Here is a 13,786-nt window from a genome sequence, read left to right as displayed (position 1 = left end):
TTATGCAACTTTGTAACAAATAGGAGTTTTTGAAAGAAAAATAAATATAATTTTGTATTTGAATCCAAACAGAGACTTACACACAAAAACAATGTACAAATAATAAATGAAGGTGCGCAAACCTAGTTGTACACTGTATAGTACTCCCTTGCCATTTTCAAGATTTCTGCTTGCAGTTAGTGAATGGAAACATGTTGCTAACATTCAGAGACTAAAACCCTGCAGTATCTCCTATATCTAAATACATCATCAGTGACAGAAAAAAAAGCCCTCCTCTCTTGATAGTTTGGTACAATGTATCAGTGCAGGTAAAATGTATGAGACCATTTAGTTCACAGAGCATTGCCTAGGCTGGATACAATTGAAGAAAACTCAGCAGTGAGAAGATTTAGGTCTGTACAGGTTTTCAGCCTCTGGATGTAAACAAGACTTCCCATTCACTGACAGCAAGCAGAGAGCTTGCAAATAGTAAGAAATTGAAATAAAAAGTATATTCGAAAGCGGCAGAACTTTTCGTTACACAGTGACTGGACAACCCATTTCATACGTAGATTTTTCTTGTCTACCTGTCCTCGTTATATCCTTCACCCTTTATCCCTATTTATGCTGTAGTATCTTCTTTCTGGCCCCGTTCTCCCTCCCACCAGCACTACTTTGTACTGCAGTGTTTGTGTGGGAGGAGGCTTTGCCTGGTTACCTGTGGGTTACCTCCTACGAGCCTCTCACCTGAGAGACCAGAAGGCTGTCCGAGCCCCTCTCCCCATACTCGGATCACAGCCGGAATTCCTGTCTCACGGCACCTTCCACTTTGAACTGTCTCTACCTGCACCTTGCACTGTATCTTCCTATAAGGCTGGGGCCTCCTGGCCTTTTATTTTGCAAGTATATGTTGCTTGAATATTGTGCAGCTGAGCTTACACAATGCGTCTGAGGTGATGAGATAAAAATGAGAAGTAGAAGCTTTAGAGAACACAAGCTTCCTGTTTGAGAGAGGGATTGACTGAAGCAGAAAAAAACCTCCTTTTTTTATTTGCAAAGTGAGAGCCTATAGAGTGGGGCAATGAAGTCAAGAGGTGAGATACAGTGACAGGTCTACTCTGTGACAGTGATAAGAGAAAAGTCTTTAGATAAGTGAGTTGTCGGAGAGAGGTGAATGTGAGAAAAAGTTGGCTGGAGGAAAAGTAAGAAAAAGAGGAAGAACCCTGACGACTAGTCTCCGCACCGCGCGTGAAGACCCCAGGGCAAGGCTTCAGAGATGGTCAGGTGAGGAAAATGTAGATTATATCATCTGTCATTGATGTTAGAATCTTCTGTCACTCCTGCCTTTCCCTCTGTCACTCCTGCCTTTCCCTCTGTCACTCCTGCCTTTCCCTCTGTCACTCCTGCCTTTCCCTCTGTCACTCCTGCCTTTCCCTCTGTCACTCCTGCCTTTCCCTCTGTCACTCCTGCTTATCCCTCTGTCTCTCTTGCCTTTCCCTCTGTCTCTCTTGCCTTTCCCTCTGTCTCTCTTGCCTTTCCCGCTGTCTCTCTTGCCTTTCCCTCTGTCTCTCTTGCCTTTCCCGCTGTCTCTCTTGCCTTTCCCTCTGTCTCTCTTGCCTTTCCCTCTGTCTCTCTTGCCTTTCCCTCTGTCTCTCTTGCCTTTCCCTCTGTCTCTCTTGCCTTTCCCGCTGTCTCTCTTGCCTTTCCCTCTGTCTCTCTTGCCTTTCCCTCTGTCTCTCTTGCCTTTCCCTCTGTCTCTCTTGCCTTTCCCTCTGTCTCTCTTGCCTTTCCCTCTGTCTCTCTTGCCTTTCCCTCTGTCTCTCTTGCCTTTCCCTCTGTCTCTCCTGCCTTTCCCTCTGTCTCTCCTGCCGTCCCCCACATTCCTGAAATATGCAAAGCCAGATCATGTTGTGTTTAGCTCCTGGTTGGTCATCCCGATGCTCTGCACCCTCCATCCATCTAAATTGAGCTTTAGTGTTGAAAAACTGCACTCAGGAGATCTCTTCAGGCTGCTATTCATTGACTGGTCTCTACCGTCTTGACATCTGATAGTATTGGTTAAGGTATTCTGAAACACGTGTTGGACCTTGCTATTTTGGAGATACCAATTGGTTGGAAATTGTTCACCAGCTCCTTATCAGTCGGCCCAATTCATTTCACCCTCTGCTAAGTTCTTGGCTACAGAGTTGGGTTGCCAGACACCAGAGATATCCCAGGCTGAGGGTTCTTCTAAGATTTCACAATCTTGGCATCCTCGCTTAACAGTCCTGGAACAGTATTTCTGAGAAGCATGGGGAGGACTAACGTGAACTTGTTTCATTGCCTGCGAGATGATACGTCTGAAGTTTTATCGTCCATTACTTAGTCCCTGAGACTTGTCATCAACTTCTGGTTTTGTCTTCTACACGTAGAATTCCTCTCTCGGCATCTTGGCTCTTCCTTTCTCAGACCTCGGTCTCGATTCTCATTCTTCATGCCTATCATGAATAGTCCTTGTTGTTTGCTTTATCCTTGAGTCTTGCCCCCAACTGTTGGTCTACGTCCCCTTCCCCATTGCTCCTTGTATGTGCCATCTGCTACATCTTCTACAAAATCTTTATTTTTGAACTTCTAACCTAGACTGCGGTCTATAAAGTTTCTCTTTGAAGTCATGCGCTACCCTTATATTTGTCCAGTGTTGAATACTTTGCAGGAACCCCACAACCACATAGGGATCCAATTAGCCACGTTATGATAGAAACTACTGTCTCCGGGACTACGTTTCATAGGTTTCATAGCCTTAGGCCATGTCTGTAATTTTTCAATAAATTCCCTGGTCCATTGTTACAAAGAAACCATCTTGTAAAAATGATATAAATATATTCATATATCTATCTATTCACGTAGAGCTACTCCCACCATGCTGACCGGGCAACTGATTCCGCAATTTCCCCCATGATACACCAGATGGCAACGGGTCAAGGCAATATTTTCGGGGGAATTTATAGAAAGTTCCTTTACTGACGAATGGAAATCTTCTCCATTGGTGGTAAAATTTGTCTGACCTATCACATTTTTTGTATTCCTGTAGATCGTTACTTATGTGGTCATATTGTTTTAATGGTGATCACAGAGATGGTCTTATTCAAAGGAAAAACAGGGTCCTCAGATGATCGTCCTTATAACGAACGTCCTTTATATACACGCGGTTAACCCTTTAGTGACCAGCCTATTTTGGCCCTTAAGACCAAGCAATTTTTTTTTCTTTTCATTGTCCTATTCCAAGAGCTGTTACTTTTGGGGCTTAAAACGGCCGTCCCACGGATGCATGTATTTCAATGGGGCCGTTGACACGGCTGTTTGTTTTAACGGACCATGTGAAGGGTCCTTGGAAAAATAGGACATGTCCTATTTTCGTTCGTTTTCACGGATCCCTCAAGTCTAACGGATCCGTGAAAAGGGGTCCCGTACAAGTGCAACTCGGACGGGAAAATCCGATCTTCTACTTTTCCATTGACATTGTATGAGCGCTTGTTTTTGTTCAGAATGATTTATTTTCACAGGGAAATTCCACAGTGTTTACATTACGTGTGGTGGTGGCCTTAGAATTTTGTATAAATTCTATGGGTCGATATAATTACGGCGATATCAGATTTATGAAGTTTTACTGTTTTACTACTTTTGCACAATAAAAAAAAATGGTTTTGTGTCGCTTCATCCCAAGAACCATAACATTTTTATTTTTCTATCGACGGAGTGGTGTTAGGAATAGTTTTTTGCGGGATGAGTTTAAGTTTTTATTGCTACCATTTTGGGGTACATACGACTTTTTGATCGCTTTTTATGAAGTTTTTTGGAAGGTGGGATGAACAAATTTGTATTTTGTTTTTTATAACGTTTAATGTGTGGGATAACTAAGGTGATAATTTTATATTTCAGCTGGTTACAGATGAGGCTATACTAATTCGTTTCTTTTTTTCCATTAAAAAATAATTTTATACGGGAAAAACATGACCTTATTTTTACTTGGGATTTTTTTCAGAACACTTTTATTGTAATTTTGTTTTTTACATTTATTAGTCTCACAAGGGGATTTGAAGATGCGATCATTTGATCGCTTACATAACTAATAATACCCTGCGCTACTTCTGTCTGCCAGTTCTATAAGGAGTACAATGATGGAAAACCTTGGGGGCTTTCATTAGGCACCCGGCTGCTGTGGAAAAACATCTGCACGCGACAAACACGATGGGTTAACAAAGGGAGCTCCTTCCTTCTAAAACCACTTCGATTCTATTGACCAGGGCATCTAAGGAGTATTAAGTATAAAAAGCATGTATTGATGGTCACAAAGGGGTTAATTAGAATCGGTCACCAGACTGATTCTTTTAACCCCTTAAAGGGGTATTCCCATCTCAGACATTTATGGCATATTCACAGGAGCGTTCGACTGTTTCCACTACTCCCATAGAAGTGAATGGACAGAGCAGCGTATGTGTCCACCTCTCCGTTCATCCATGAGATAGGAAAACCCCTTTAAGGACGCGCATATTTTCTGCTTTCAGGTTGCAATATATTTGTTCGTTTTAACATAGAATTTTGTTTTTAACATAGAATTAAAATTTTCTCTTATTTTCTGAGCAGAATGCTAATCGATTTTATTTATATATTGATGCTATAAATAACATGTTAACACTATTTTTATAGGGGACAAATATGTATTATTTTTTTTTGACTCGTTTAATAAAAACATTTTTTATTATTATGCATTAACTATGAGGGATCATGTGACCGGCTATACATCTTTTTAATACGAAAGGCGCCATTGATCCATTCACACAAATTGCAGTTTAACCTTCTCATTCCAACACCTGCAAATTCCTAGTTATATGATAAAATTCTGGCTGCCTGTGGTCACCACTAAAGGGAGCTTAGGTACATACTGTATACAGTGAACTGAATAATACAACAGTAAGCTATTCAGCTCCCCCTAGTGGTGACTGCAGCCAGTAATAATGTTATTTTCTAACTATTGGGGGAATTAATTAAGACTGGTATTTCATACGACGGTCTTTATATAAAGAATGTTGGAGGAAGATGTGTTGTATCTTTCGGCTGACCATGCACCACAACTGCAAAGACGCAATGTCCATGACCGTGCGACATTCATTACCCCCTTTTCATCGGACATAAAATAAAAAAGAAGCATGCTTACCTCAATGCTCCTCTTCTATCCTCCGGATCCCCTCAGGCTCCCTCAGCATGCTGGGCGGCTCATACAAGGTCCTGACGCCGACGGCCTTATATGCGATGCAGCACTTAACGTCATCAGTGCTGCGTGACATACAACATCCTGATGCTGCCCTGCGTCAGTACATTGTAAGCGCCGCGGCACGCTGAGGGAGCCTGAGGGGACCCGGAGGAAAGACGAGAAGCAGTGAGGTGAGCATTCATTTTTTTAAAAAATTTCGTTCTGATGGGGGTAGTCTGATGGTAAGGGGGTAGTTCAAACTGGTGGGGCAAGGTAAGTAGCCTGGCATGGCCTCTACCTTGCTATGCCCCTAAGAGTGTAATTTCCTTTCTAAGTTACACAAGTTTTATGGCATAAATTATAATAAATTTGTCGGGTCATTGTGGCCCCACCGCCTTTTGGGAAGACATGCCCTTTTTTCACAAAAGTTGCAAGGGCAGTGTAAAAAGGACAAAACCGATAACGGGATAACAAAAAAAGAAAAGGACCTGGGTAATCCGGTTACAAAAAAGCTAAGCAGCAGTACTCAATGTCAAGCAGCAGCTTCAAAAGCAAATATGATTTTAGGGTGTATAACCCCTCGAGGACGCAGCTATATTTGTGTGCCTTGAGTACACAGCAATTTTGTATTCTGAAAGCCATAACTTTTTAATTTGTAAGGGCTACATCCATTGTTTTTTGCAGGACAAGTTGTATTTTTTTTAATGGTGCCATTGTGGAGTAAAGATAATGTAGTTAAAAACTCTTATTATATTTTTCGGGGGGACGGACACGGATTCCACATCTTAACTGTATTCCTCAGGTCAGTACGATTACGGCGATCCCAAAGTTATATAGTTTTGTTATGTTTATCTACTTTTGCACAATAAAAACACTTCTTTTTTTTTTTTTTTTTTTACAAAATCATGTGTTCTTGTGTCGCAGCACTCCAGAGCCGTAACTTTTTATTTTCTCATCGACGGAGCTGTGTGAGAACCCAAGCTGTAGTTTTCATGGCTGGTATTTTGTGGTAGATATAGCTTTTTGTTCACCTTTTTATTCCTTTTTTGGGAGGCAGAATGAACAAGAAACAGCACTTCTGCCATTGTTTTTCCATTGTGTTCAACACAGGGCCAAATAAGAGTACAAAGATGGCAGACCTCGGGGCCGTCGTTAGGCCCCTGTCTTCCATTAATTCGAGGGGCCCCGATGGGATGACAGAGGGAGCCCCCTCCCTCTGTCTAACTGTTTTTATGCCGCGGTCACTATTTACTGCAGCATCTAAGAGGTTAAACAGCCGGGATCTGAGTTCTCTCCGATCCTGACCGTTGCAGCAGAGTGTCACCTGTAATAAAGGGGGCTTCTAGATTATTAAATGTGATGAGGTCTCTCTTATAATGAGAAGTTGGAATAATTGGTCTTGTTCAGCTTGGACAAAAACACACCTTGATGGACATGTGTTGTTTTTTTTAACCTACGATGCATTCGGAAAGTCTTCAGACCCTTTAAATTTTTTCACATTTTGTTATGTTGAGTTCTTGTGCTAAAATAAAAAAAATTCTACTTTTTCCCCATCATTCTGCACTCAATGTCCCATAATGACAAAGTGAAAACACAATTTTAGTTCTTTGCTAATTTATTGAAAAGGAAAAACTAAAATCTTGCATTGACATAAGTATTCAGACCCTTTACTCAGGACTTAGGTGAAGCACCTTTGCAGTGATAACGGCCTCCAGTCTTCTTGGGTTTGATACCACGGGGTTTGCCCACCTGGATTTGGGGATTTCCTGCCATTATTCTCTGCAGATCCTCTCAGCTCTGTCAGGTCGGATGGTGACGTCGGTGGAAAGACATTTTCAGGTCTCTCCAGAGATGTTCAATTGGGTTCAGGTCAGGGCTCTGGCCGGGCGACTCAAGGACATTGACGGAGTTGCCCCTAAACCACTACTGTGTTGTCTCGGCTGTGTGCTCAGGATCATTGTCTTGTTGGAAGTTGAACCTTCGGCCCAGTCTGAGGTCCAGAGCACTCCGGATCAGGTTTTCATGGAGAATATCTCTGTACTTTGCTCCATTCATCTTTCCCTCAACCCTGAGCAGTCTCCCTGTCCCAGACGCTAAAGAACACCCCCACAGCATGATGCTGCCACCACCATGCTTCACTGTAGGGAGGGTATTGGGCAGGTGATGGGCAGTGCCTGGTGTCCTCCAGACATGACGCTTAGGATTGAGGCCAAAAAGTTAAATCTTGGTTTCATCAGAGCACAGAATCTTGTTCCTCACAGTCTGGGAGTCCTTTAGGTGCTTTTTTTCCACATCCAGGTGGCTTTCATGTGTCTTTTAATGAGGAGAGGCTTCTTTCTGATTACTCTGCCATAAACCCAGATTGGTGGGGTGCTGCAGTGATGGTCGACCTTCTGGAAGTTTCTCCCATCTTACACAGGATCTATGGAGCTCAGCCAGAGTGACCATTGGGTTCTTGGTCACCTCTCTTACCAAGCCCCTTCTCCCCCGATTACTTAGTTTGGTGGGGCGTCCAGCTATAGGAAGGGTCCTGGTTGTTCCAATCCTCTTCCATATAAGAATTATGGAGGCCACTGTGCTCTTGTGACTTTCAGTGCATCATCATTTTTTTTTCTACCCTTCTCCAGATCTGTGCCTGCACACAATCCTGTCTCTGAGCTCTACAGGAAGTTCTTTCCTCCTCATGGCTTGGTTTTTGCTCTGATATACATTGTCAGCTGTGAGACCTTATATAGACAGGGGTGTGTCTTTCCAAATCATGTCCAATCAAATGAAGTTACCACAGGTGGACTCCAATCAAGGCATAGAAACATTTCACAGATGATCTAGAGAAATGGGCGGACCACAGAACTAAATATCAAGTGTTATAGCCAAGGGTCAGAATACTTATGTCCATGCGAAATTTGAGTTTTCCATTTTTATTACATTTGCAAAACTTTCTAAGAATCCTATTTTGACTTTATCATTATGGGGTATTGAGTGCAGAATAATGGGGAAAAACTTGAATTATTTTTTATTTTAGAACAAGATCTCAACATAACAAAATGCGAAACAAGTGAAAGGGTCTAAAGACTTTCCGAATGCATTGTAAGTAACGCTAAGTCTGCGCTCACACGTGGAGTACTTTCATTGTATTTCCGCAGCGAAAAAATACGCTGCGGAAAATTACAATATATGTCTATCAGGAAAAATATTCTGCAACGCAGAAAGATTTCTCTAGTTCTTGCATTGCGGAATATTTTTTCCGTAGCCATACATTGTAGTTATAGATGCATTGGAGAAGACACTAGTCCATCATAAAAGATTCGACCAACAACAAGCAAGCAATTTCTCGCCGGTCATGCAATCGCTGCACATGTTTACACTGACCAATATGTCTCATATGTCGCTGCAGAATTTACTTTGTCCATGAGTTCCAAATTAATTAACGCTCTCTTACTGGTCGATCTGAGAGAGGGAAGCCGGCCGGCCGGAGAAAGACCATGACACGCAGCGTCAGTGCTCAAAACGGTCTCTGCCGTAGGGGGCGGAGCCTAAAATGAGAGTAGGCGTTACCCTCAAAACTTGCAAACATATACATTCTACATATGGTAACATACAGAATCCCAATCTCATCTTTAGTATGTATCTTTAGTAAAAATAAATAAATAAAGATATTAAACGCTGCACATGTTTACACTGACCAATATATCGCATAATAATCGCTCCGTGTAAAAGCCGTTTAGATTTAAAGAGCTTTTGACACGGGGCGATTATTATGACATTTTTGATTCTCGTTGATCTAATTCTTTATGACCTCCTAACAATTATAGTTTTTGGCATAATATTTCCTCGTGTAGACCGGCATCAGCGAGTCATTAGCAGACCAGACGCCTTTCCACCTTTACACGTCACATTCATGCAGTTATCTTTCTGTGTGAATTCTCAAGGGAGCAAAGACAAGCGATCTCAAAAGCGATCGAAAATACATACGATTATTGTTACATATAAATACAAGTCTTTTGGATGTTAATGATTCACTATATCATCGATCGGTACTCGTTTTTACAAGTAAAAGGACTCTGTTTGGTCACATGCAGAATAACCACAGTCGATTTCCAAATAGCCACCGAGGCAGATGTAGCAGATAATAATGACACTTACAGGTGACCGGGCAGATCTAGCAGATCCTAATAACACTTACAGGTCACCGGGCAGTTTTAGCAGATAATAATAGCACTTACAGGTGACTGGGCAGATCTAGCAGATAACAATAACACTTACATGTGACCGGGGCACATGTAGCAGATCATAATAACACAGGTGACAGGGCAGATCTAGCAGATAATAATAACACAGGTGACTGGGTGGATCTAGCAGATCTTAATAACACTTACAGGTGACAGGGGCTTATCTAGCAGATAATAACACTTACAGGTGACTGGGGCATATCTAGCAAATATAAAAATCACTTACAGGTGACCGGGGCTGATCTAGCAGATAACACAGCTTGCTGGGGAAAATCTAGCAGATAATAATAGCACTTACAGGTGATGGGACAGATCTAGAAGATAATAACAACACAGGTAACTGGGGCAGATCTAGCAGATAATAATAGCACTTACAGCTGACTGGGGCAGATCTAGCAGATCATAATAATATTACTTACAGGTGTCCGAGCAGATCTAGCAGATAATAATAGCACTTACAGGAGACTGGGGCAGATCTATCAGATCATAATAACACAGGTGACTGGGGCAGATCTACCAGATAATAATCACACTTAAAGGTGGACTGGGGCAGATCTAGCAGATATTAACACTTACAGGTGACCGGGGCAGATCAAGCAGATAATAATAACACTTACAGGAGATGGGCAGATCTAGCAGATAATAATAACACAGGTGACTGGGGGGGATCCATACTACTACTCTCCTACTACTAGCAATGTTTGTCTATGGAGATTACATGACTGTGTGCCTGATTGCACCTGTTTTGAATGGGTGTGGCTGAAACACCTGATCTCCATTATTAGAAGGGGGTCCACAGAGAAGACTGAGATCATCCAGTCCTACCTGTTGTTTTTTTTTTTTTTCATGTTCAGTTTTCACTCTTCTTATTTGACTTAATTGGATTTACTGTCGTTTTTATGAATAAATTAGGTGATAATTTCCCCCTCTCTTTCATGCTCCTTTTCCAGGTGGTTTCATAGGGACATAACAGGGTTGGAGGCCGAGACCCTTCTGAAAGCGAGAGGAGTCCATGGCAGTTTTCTTGTGCGTCCTAGCAGAAAGAAGCCAGAAGACTTTTCATTATCTGTCAGGTCAGTTCACCATGAGCGCATTGTGGTTGTTCTAATATTGTTGATACCACGTTAGAGGATTCCCGGGGTTGGGGAATGGCCCCCCTAGTTCTCAGGATCAGTGGGTGCTCCAGCAGCTTGGCCCCTACTCTTTCCACTTTTACAAAATATCTGACGGACTTATTACGGGGGAACACATTTGTCACCAAGACTTTTTGACATGAGGGCATCTTCTACGATGCCCTTAGAAAGTTGAGACTGTGGATACATTCAGTGCCGGCCTTAGGGTTGTGCGACCTGTGTGGTCATACAGGGCACATTATTGGTCTATACTGAAGAGGGAACCACCACCCTTGATGGCCTGAGCACCCACAACTTGCAGCCCTGATCCAACTTTTAGTGCCCAAACTTATAAAAAAGGCAGCTACACAGGATGAAGGTACATTCCCTAATTTGCTGATTGGGCAATGTTATTTGAACCCTATAAAATTATATTATTTGGGTATTCGATCCCACCCTAAGGCCGGCCCTGGACTTATTTACATATACTCAACAGCCCACAAAAAAAGCTGATTGTGAGTCCAAAATCTTGTGTTTGACGAAAAAATGATTTGCTTGTGCTGCTCCTTCCTGACACTTTTGGCTGGTGCAGAGAACACCCACAGGTCAGAGCTTCCCTGTACATTATACCGGTTCAAAGCAAAAGGGGTCTCAAATGGGTCTCCATGGTATCAAGTGCGCAAGGGGTGTGTATGTGTCTTTTATGGGGCTCAAGGGTTCAGTGAGAGAAGATGTGTGATACCTGGATATAGCATGGACTAGATTCTGGTCTCCAAGGGCACTTCATGGGGGGTTTAAATAAATGCACCCACTACCTCATCTTAAAAGGGGTCCGCTTTAGTGACAGAGGACCCTTATGGCATCAAGATTCAGGGGTTGCAGTCGATGGCCCCTCTGCTAAATATTCAAGACCTCAGTATTATATAGGTGAGGGGCCCTGTTATAAATGCATTGGGGCCCAGCTGGAAGCTTCTGATGTCTATTGCTCTCTGTTAGGTTTCGTTCACATCTGCGCTAGGGCTCCATTCCGACGTTCCGCTAGTCAAAACGACGGAACCCTTACACAACGGAGATAAACGGAAACCATTGGCACCGGATCCGTCACCATTGAAATCAATGGAGATGGAAACGGAAACCTATGGTTTCCATTTGTGTCTGTCAGGGCTCCGTTCCGACAGAAAGCTCTGATGGAACGTCGGAACGGAGCCCTAGCGCAGATGTGAACGAAGTCTTATCAGTTATTTCAAGCTGGGGAGGGGCTGACTGTTGTGATCTTTAATTGGATGAGTAACAGGAAGTCCAGAAAACTTCCGTACCATGTGATCACGACTTTATGTCCTAGATCTCCATTGCCGTGGTCCTCCATTGACCACATGTTATATATGTGACTGATATCAGCCGCTCCTCTTATTACGCTGCTGTACTATTATATGATGGTGACTTTAGGTTTAGGGTATGTTCACACGCTTAACAAAAAACGGCTGAAAATACGGAGCTGTTTTCAATGGAAAACCGCTCCTGATTTTCAGACGGTTTTTAAGCAACTCGCGTTTTTTATGGCCGTTTTTCGAGCTGTTTTTCTATTAAGTCAATGAAAAACGGCACAAGAAATGACATGCACTTCTTTTTTGTTTTTTTACATACACTTCAATGAGCAGATGTTTGGGGGTGTTCTGCTTCCGATTTTCCAGCTGTTTTCGGCCGTGTAAACATACCCTTACTGTAATTCCTCACTAACCAGTGATACTTTGCTGTTTTGTCTTCCCACTTTTGCAATTTTTTCAGTCTGCTTTTCCCATCGAGATGGGGGTGATACTTCCTGCACATAAAGAGGAAGTGTGATTCTTTTTTTTTCACAATCTATATATGTTTCAGACTTCCTGCGCGAGTGAAATGAAAATTTTAAGATATTTTTCGTCATAGTCTGAACATCTTGCAACAATCAAGTCTCATTTGTCTATGTGGGACTAAATTTGCTGTAGTTCTTGCGTCACAGCAGCACAGAGTATTTTAGAAGATACGTGTGTTGATCTTGTGTGGGAAGTGGGATCAGTGACTTGTCCATTCATATGACAGTGTGCGGTCAGTATAATCACAGATATATATAGGGAAAAAGGGCTCACAGCAGCACAGGGTATTTCAGGAGAGGAGTGTACTGGTCAAGTGGGGGCGGTCACCTGTCCATTCATGTGATGATGTTAGTGAGGACTGGGCTACATGTGATTGGTGCAGGGTCAGGATGTGAGAACGGGAATGGAGAAAAGTGGGGGGGGGGGGTCACAGACTGAGAGTTACATAGTGGGAAAAAACAGGGTCTCTTGCAGCACAGAGTATTTCAGGAGAAAAGTGTAATGATCTTGTGGGTAGCAGTAACCTGTCAACTTGTGGTGATGTTATGGTGTTATGATGAAAGAAGGGCCATGGAGGTCACAGCCTGATAGTGAAAGTAGCATGGTCTCCCAGAAGCACAGAGTATTTCAGAAGAGGAGGGTTCTGACACTGTGGGGGGCAGTGACTTTTTATTTTGTCCATGTGATTATATCAGTAAGACAGGGCTGCATGTCAAAGAAACCGTTTCATAATGAAAATAAAGAGATGGAGGCAAGTGGCTGAGAGATAATTTGTAGGTACTTCCCAGAAGCACAGAGTATTTCAGGAGGTGAGTGTGTTGGTGGAAGACTTTGCGGTGGGAAGCTAATGGATTTTTCTCTCTTTGCTGCATTTAGATTGGAGAACTCCGTGACCCATATCCGGATACAGAACACAGGCGACTACTATGACCTGTACGGGGGAGAGCAATTTGCAACGTTGACGGAACTGGTAGATTATTACACGGGACAACATAACTGCCTGCAGGACACAGACGGGACCTCCATCCCGCTGAAATACCCCCTGAACTGCTCCGACCCCACCAACGAGCGGTGAGCTTCCTTCTCTATCATCAATCTCATTATTTGCTATTAACTTCTCAACTTTCCTAGACTCCTGAACGGTATGGGAGGGGGGATGTATCACTGCATGACCGGTTAGCTGTTGGGGCTTTGGAAAAGCTGGGTGATGAGGTCAATCAGCTTTCCAAGGAACAGATATAACTAAGGAACGGTTTACAAGAGAGAATGACTCCGGGATTTATAGTGGGATTCTGATGCTGCTCCTCCTGCGTAGGTTGGAGTTTTCCTGTAGGGGCGCAGTCACACACGGCAGATTTTGTTGCAGAAATCCCGGCACCTGCTGCA

At 42.9% G+C, this 13,786-nt stretch overlaps 1 protein-coding gene across 1 annotated transcript in view; it reads left to right on the top strand.

Moving 5' to 3' along the window:
• Positions 1-734: 734 nt before the first annotated feature.
• PTPN6 (protein tyrosine phosphatase non-receptor type 6) overlaps positions 735-13,786 on the top strand; it is a 70,869-nt gene continuing 57,817 nt past the window's right edge. The window contains exons 1-3 of the mRNA XM_075842333.1: positions 735-1,263; positions 10,389-10,511; positions 13,277-13,471. Of these exons, the coding sequence (XP_075698448.1) occupies positions 1,256-1,263; positions 10,389-10,511; positions 13,277-13,471 (326 nt within the window). The 5' untranslated portion in view covers positions 735-1,255. The remainder of the gene's footprint in view (positions 1,264-10,388; positions 10,512-13,276; positions 13,472-13,786) is intronic.

This window comes from Rhinoderma darwinii, chromosome 11, assembly GCF_050947455.1.
Source record: "Rhinoderma darwinii isolate aRhiDar2 chromosome 11, aRhiDar2.hap1, whole genome shotgun sequence".
Taxonomy (NCBI): Eukaryota; Metazoa; Chordata; class Amphibia; order Anura; family Rhinodermatidae; genus Rhinoderma; species Rhinoderma darwinii.
This window is presented reverse-complemented; position numbering and strand designations above follow the sequence as displayed.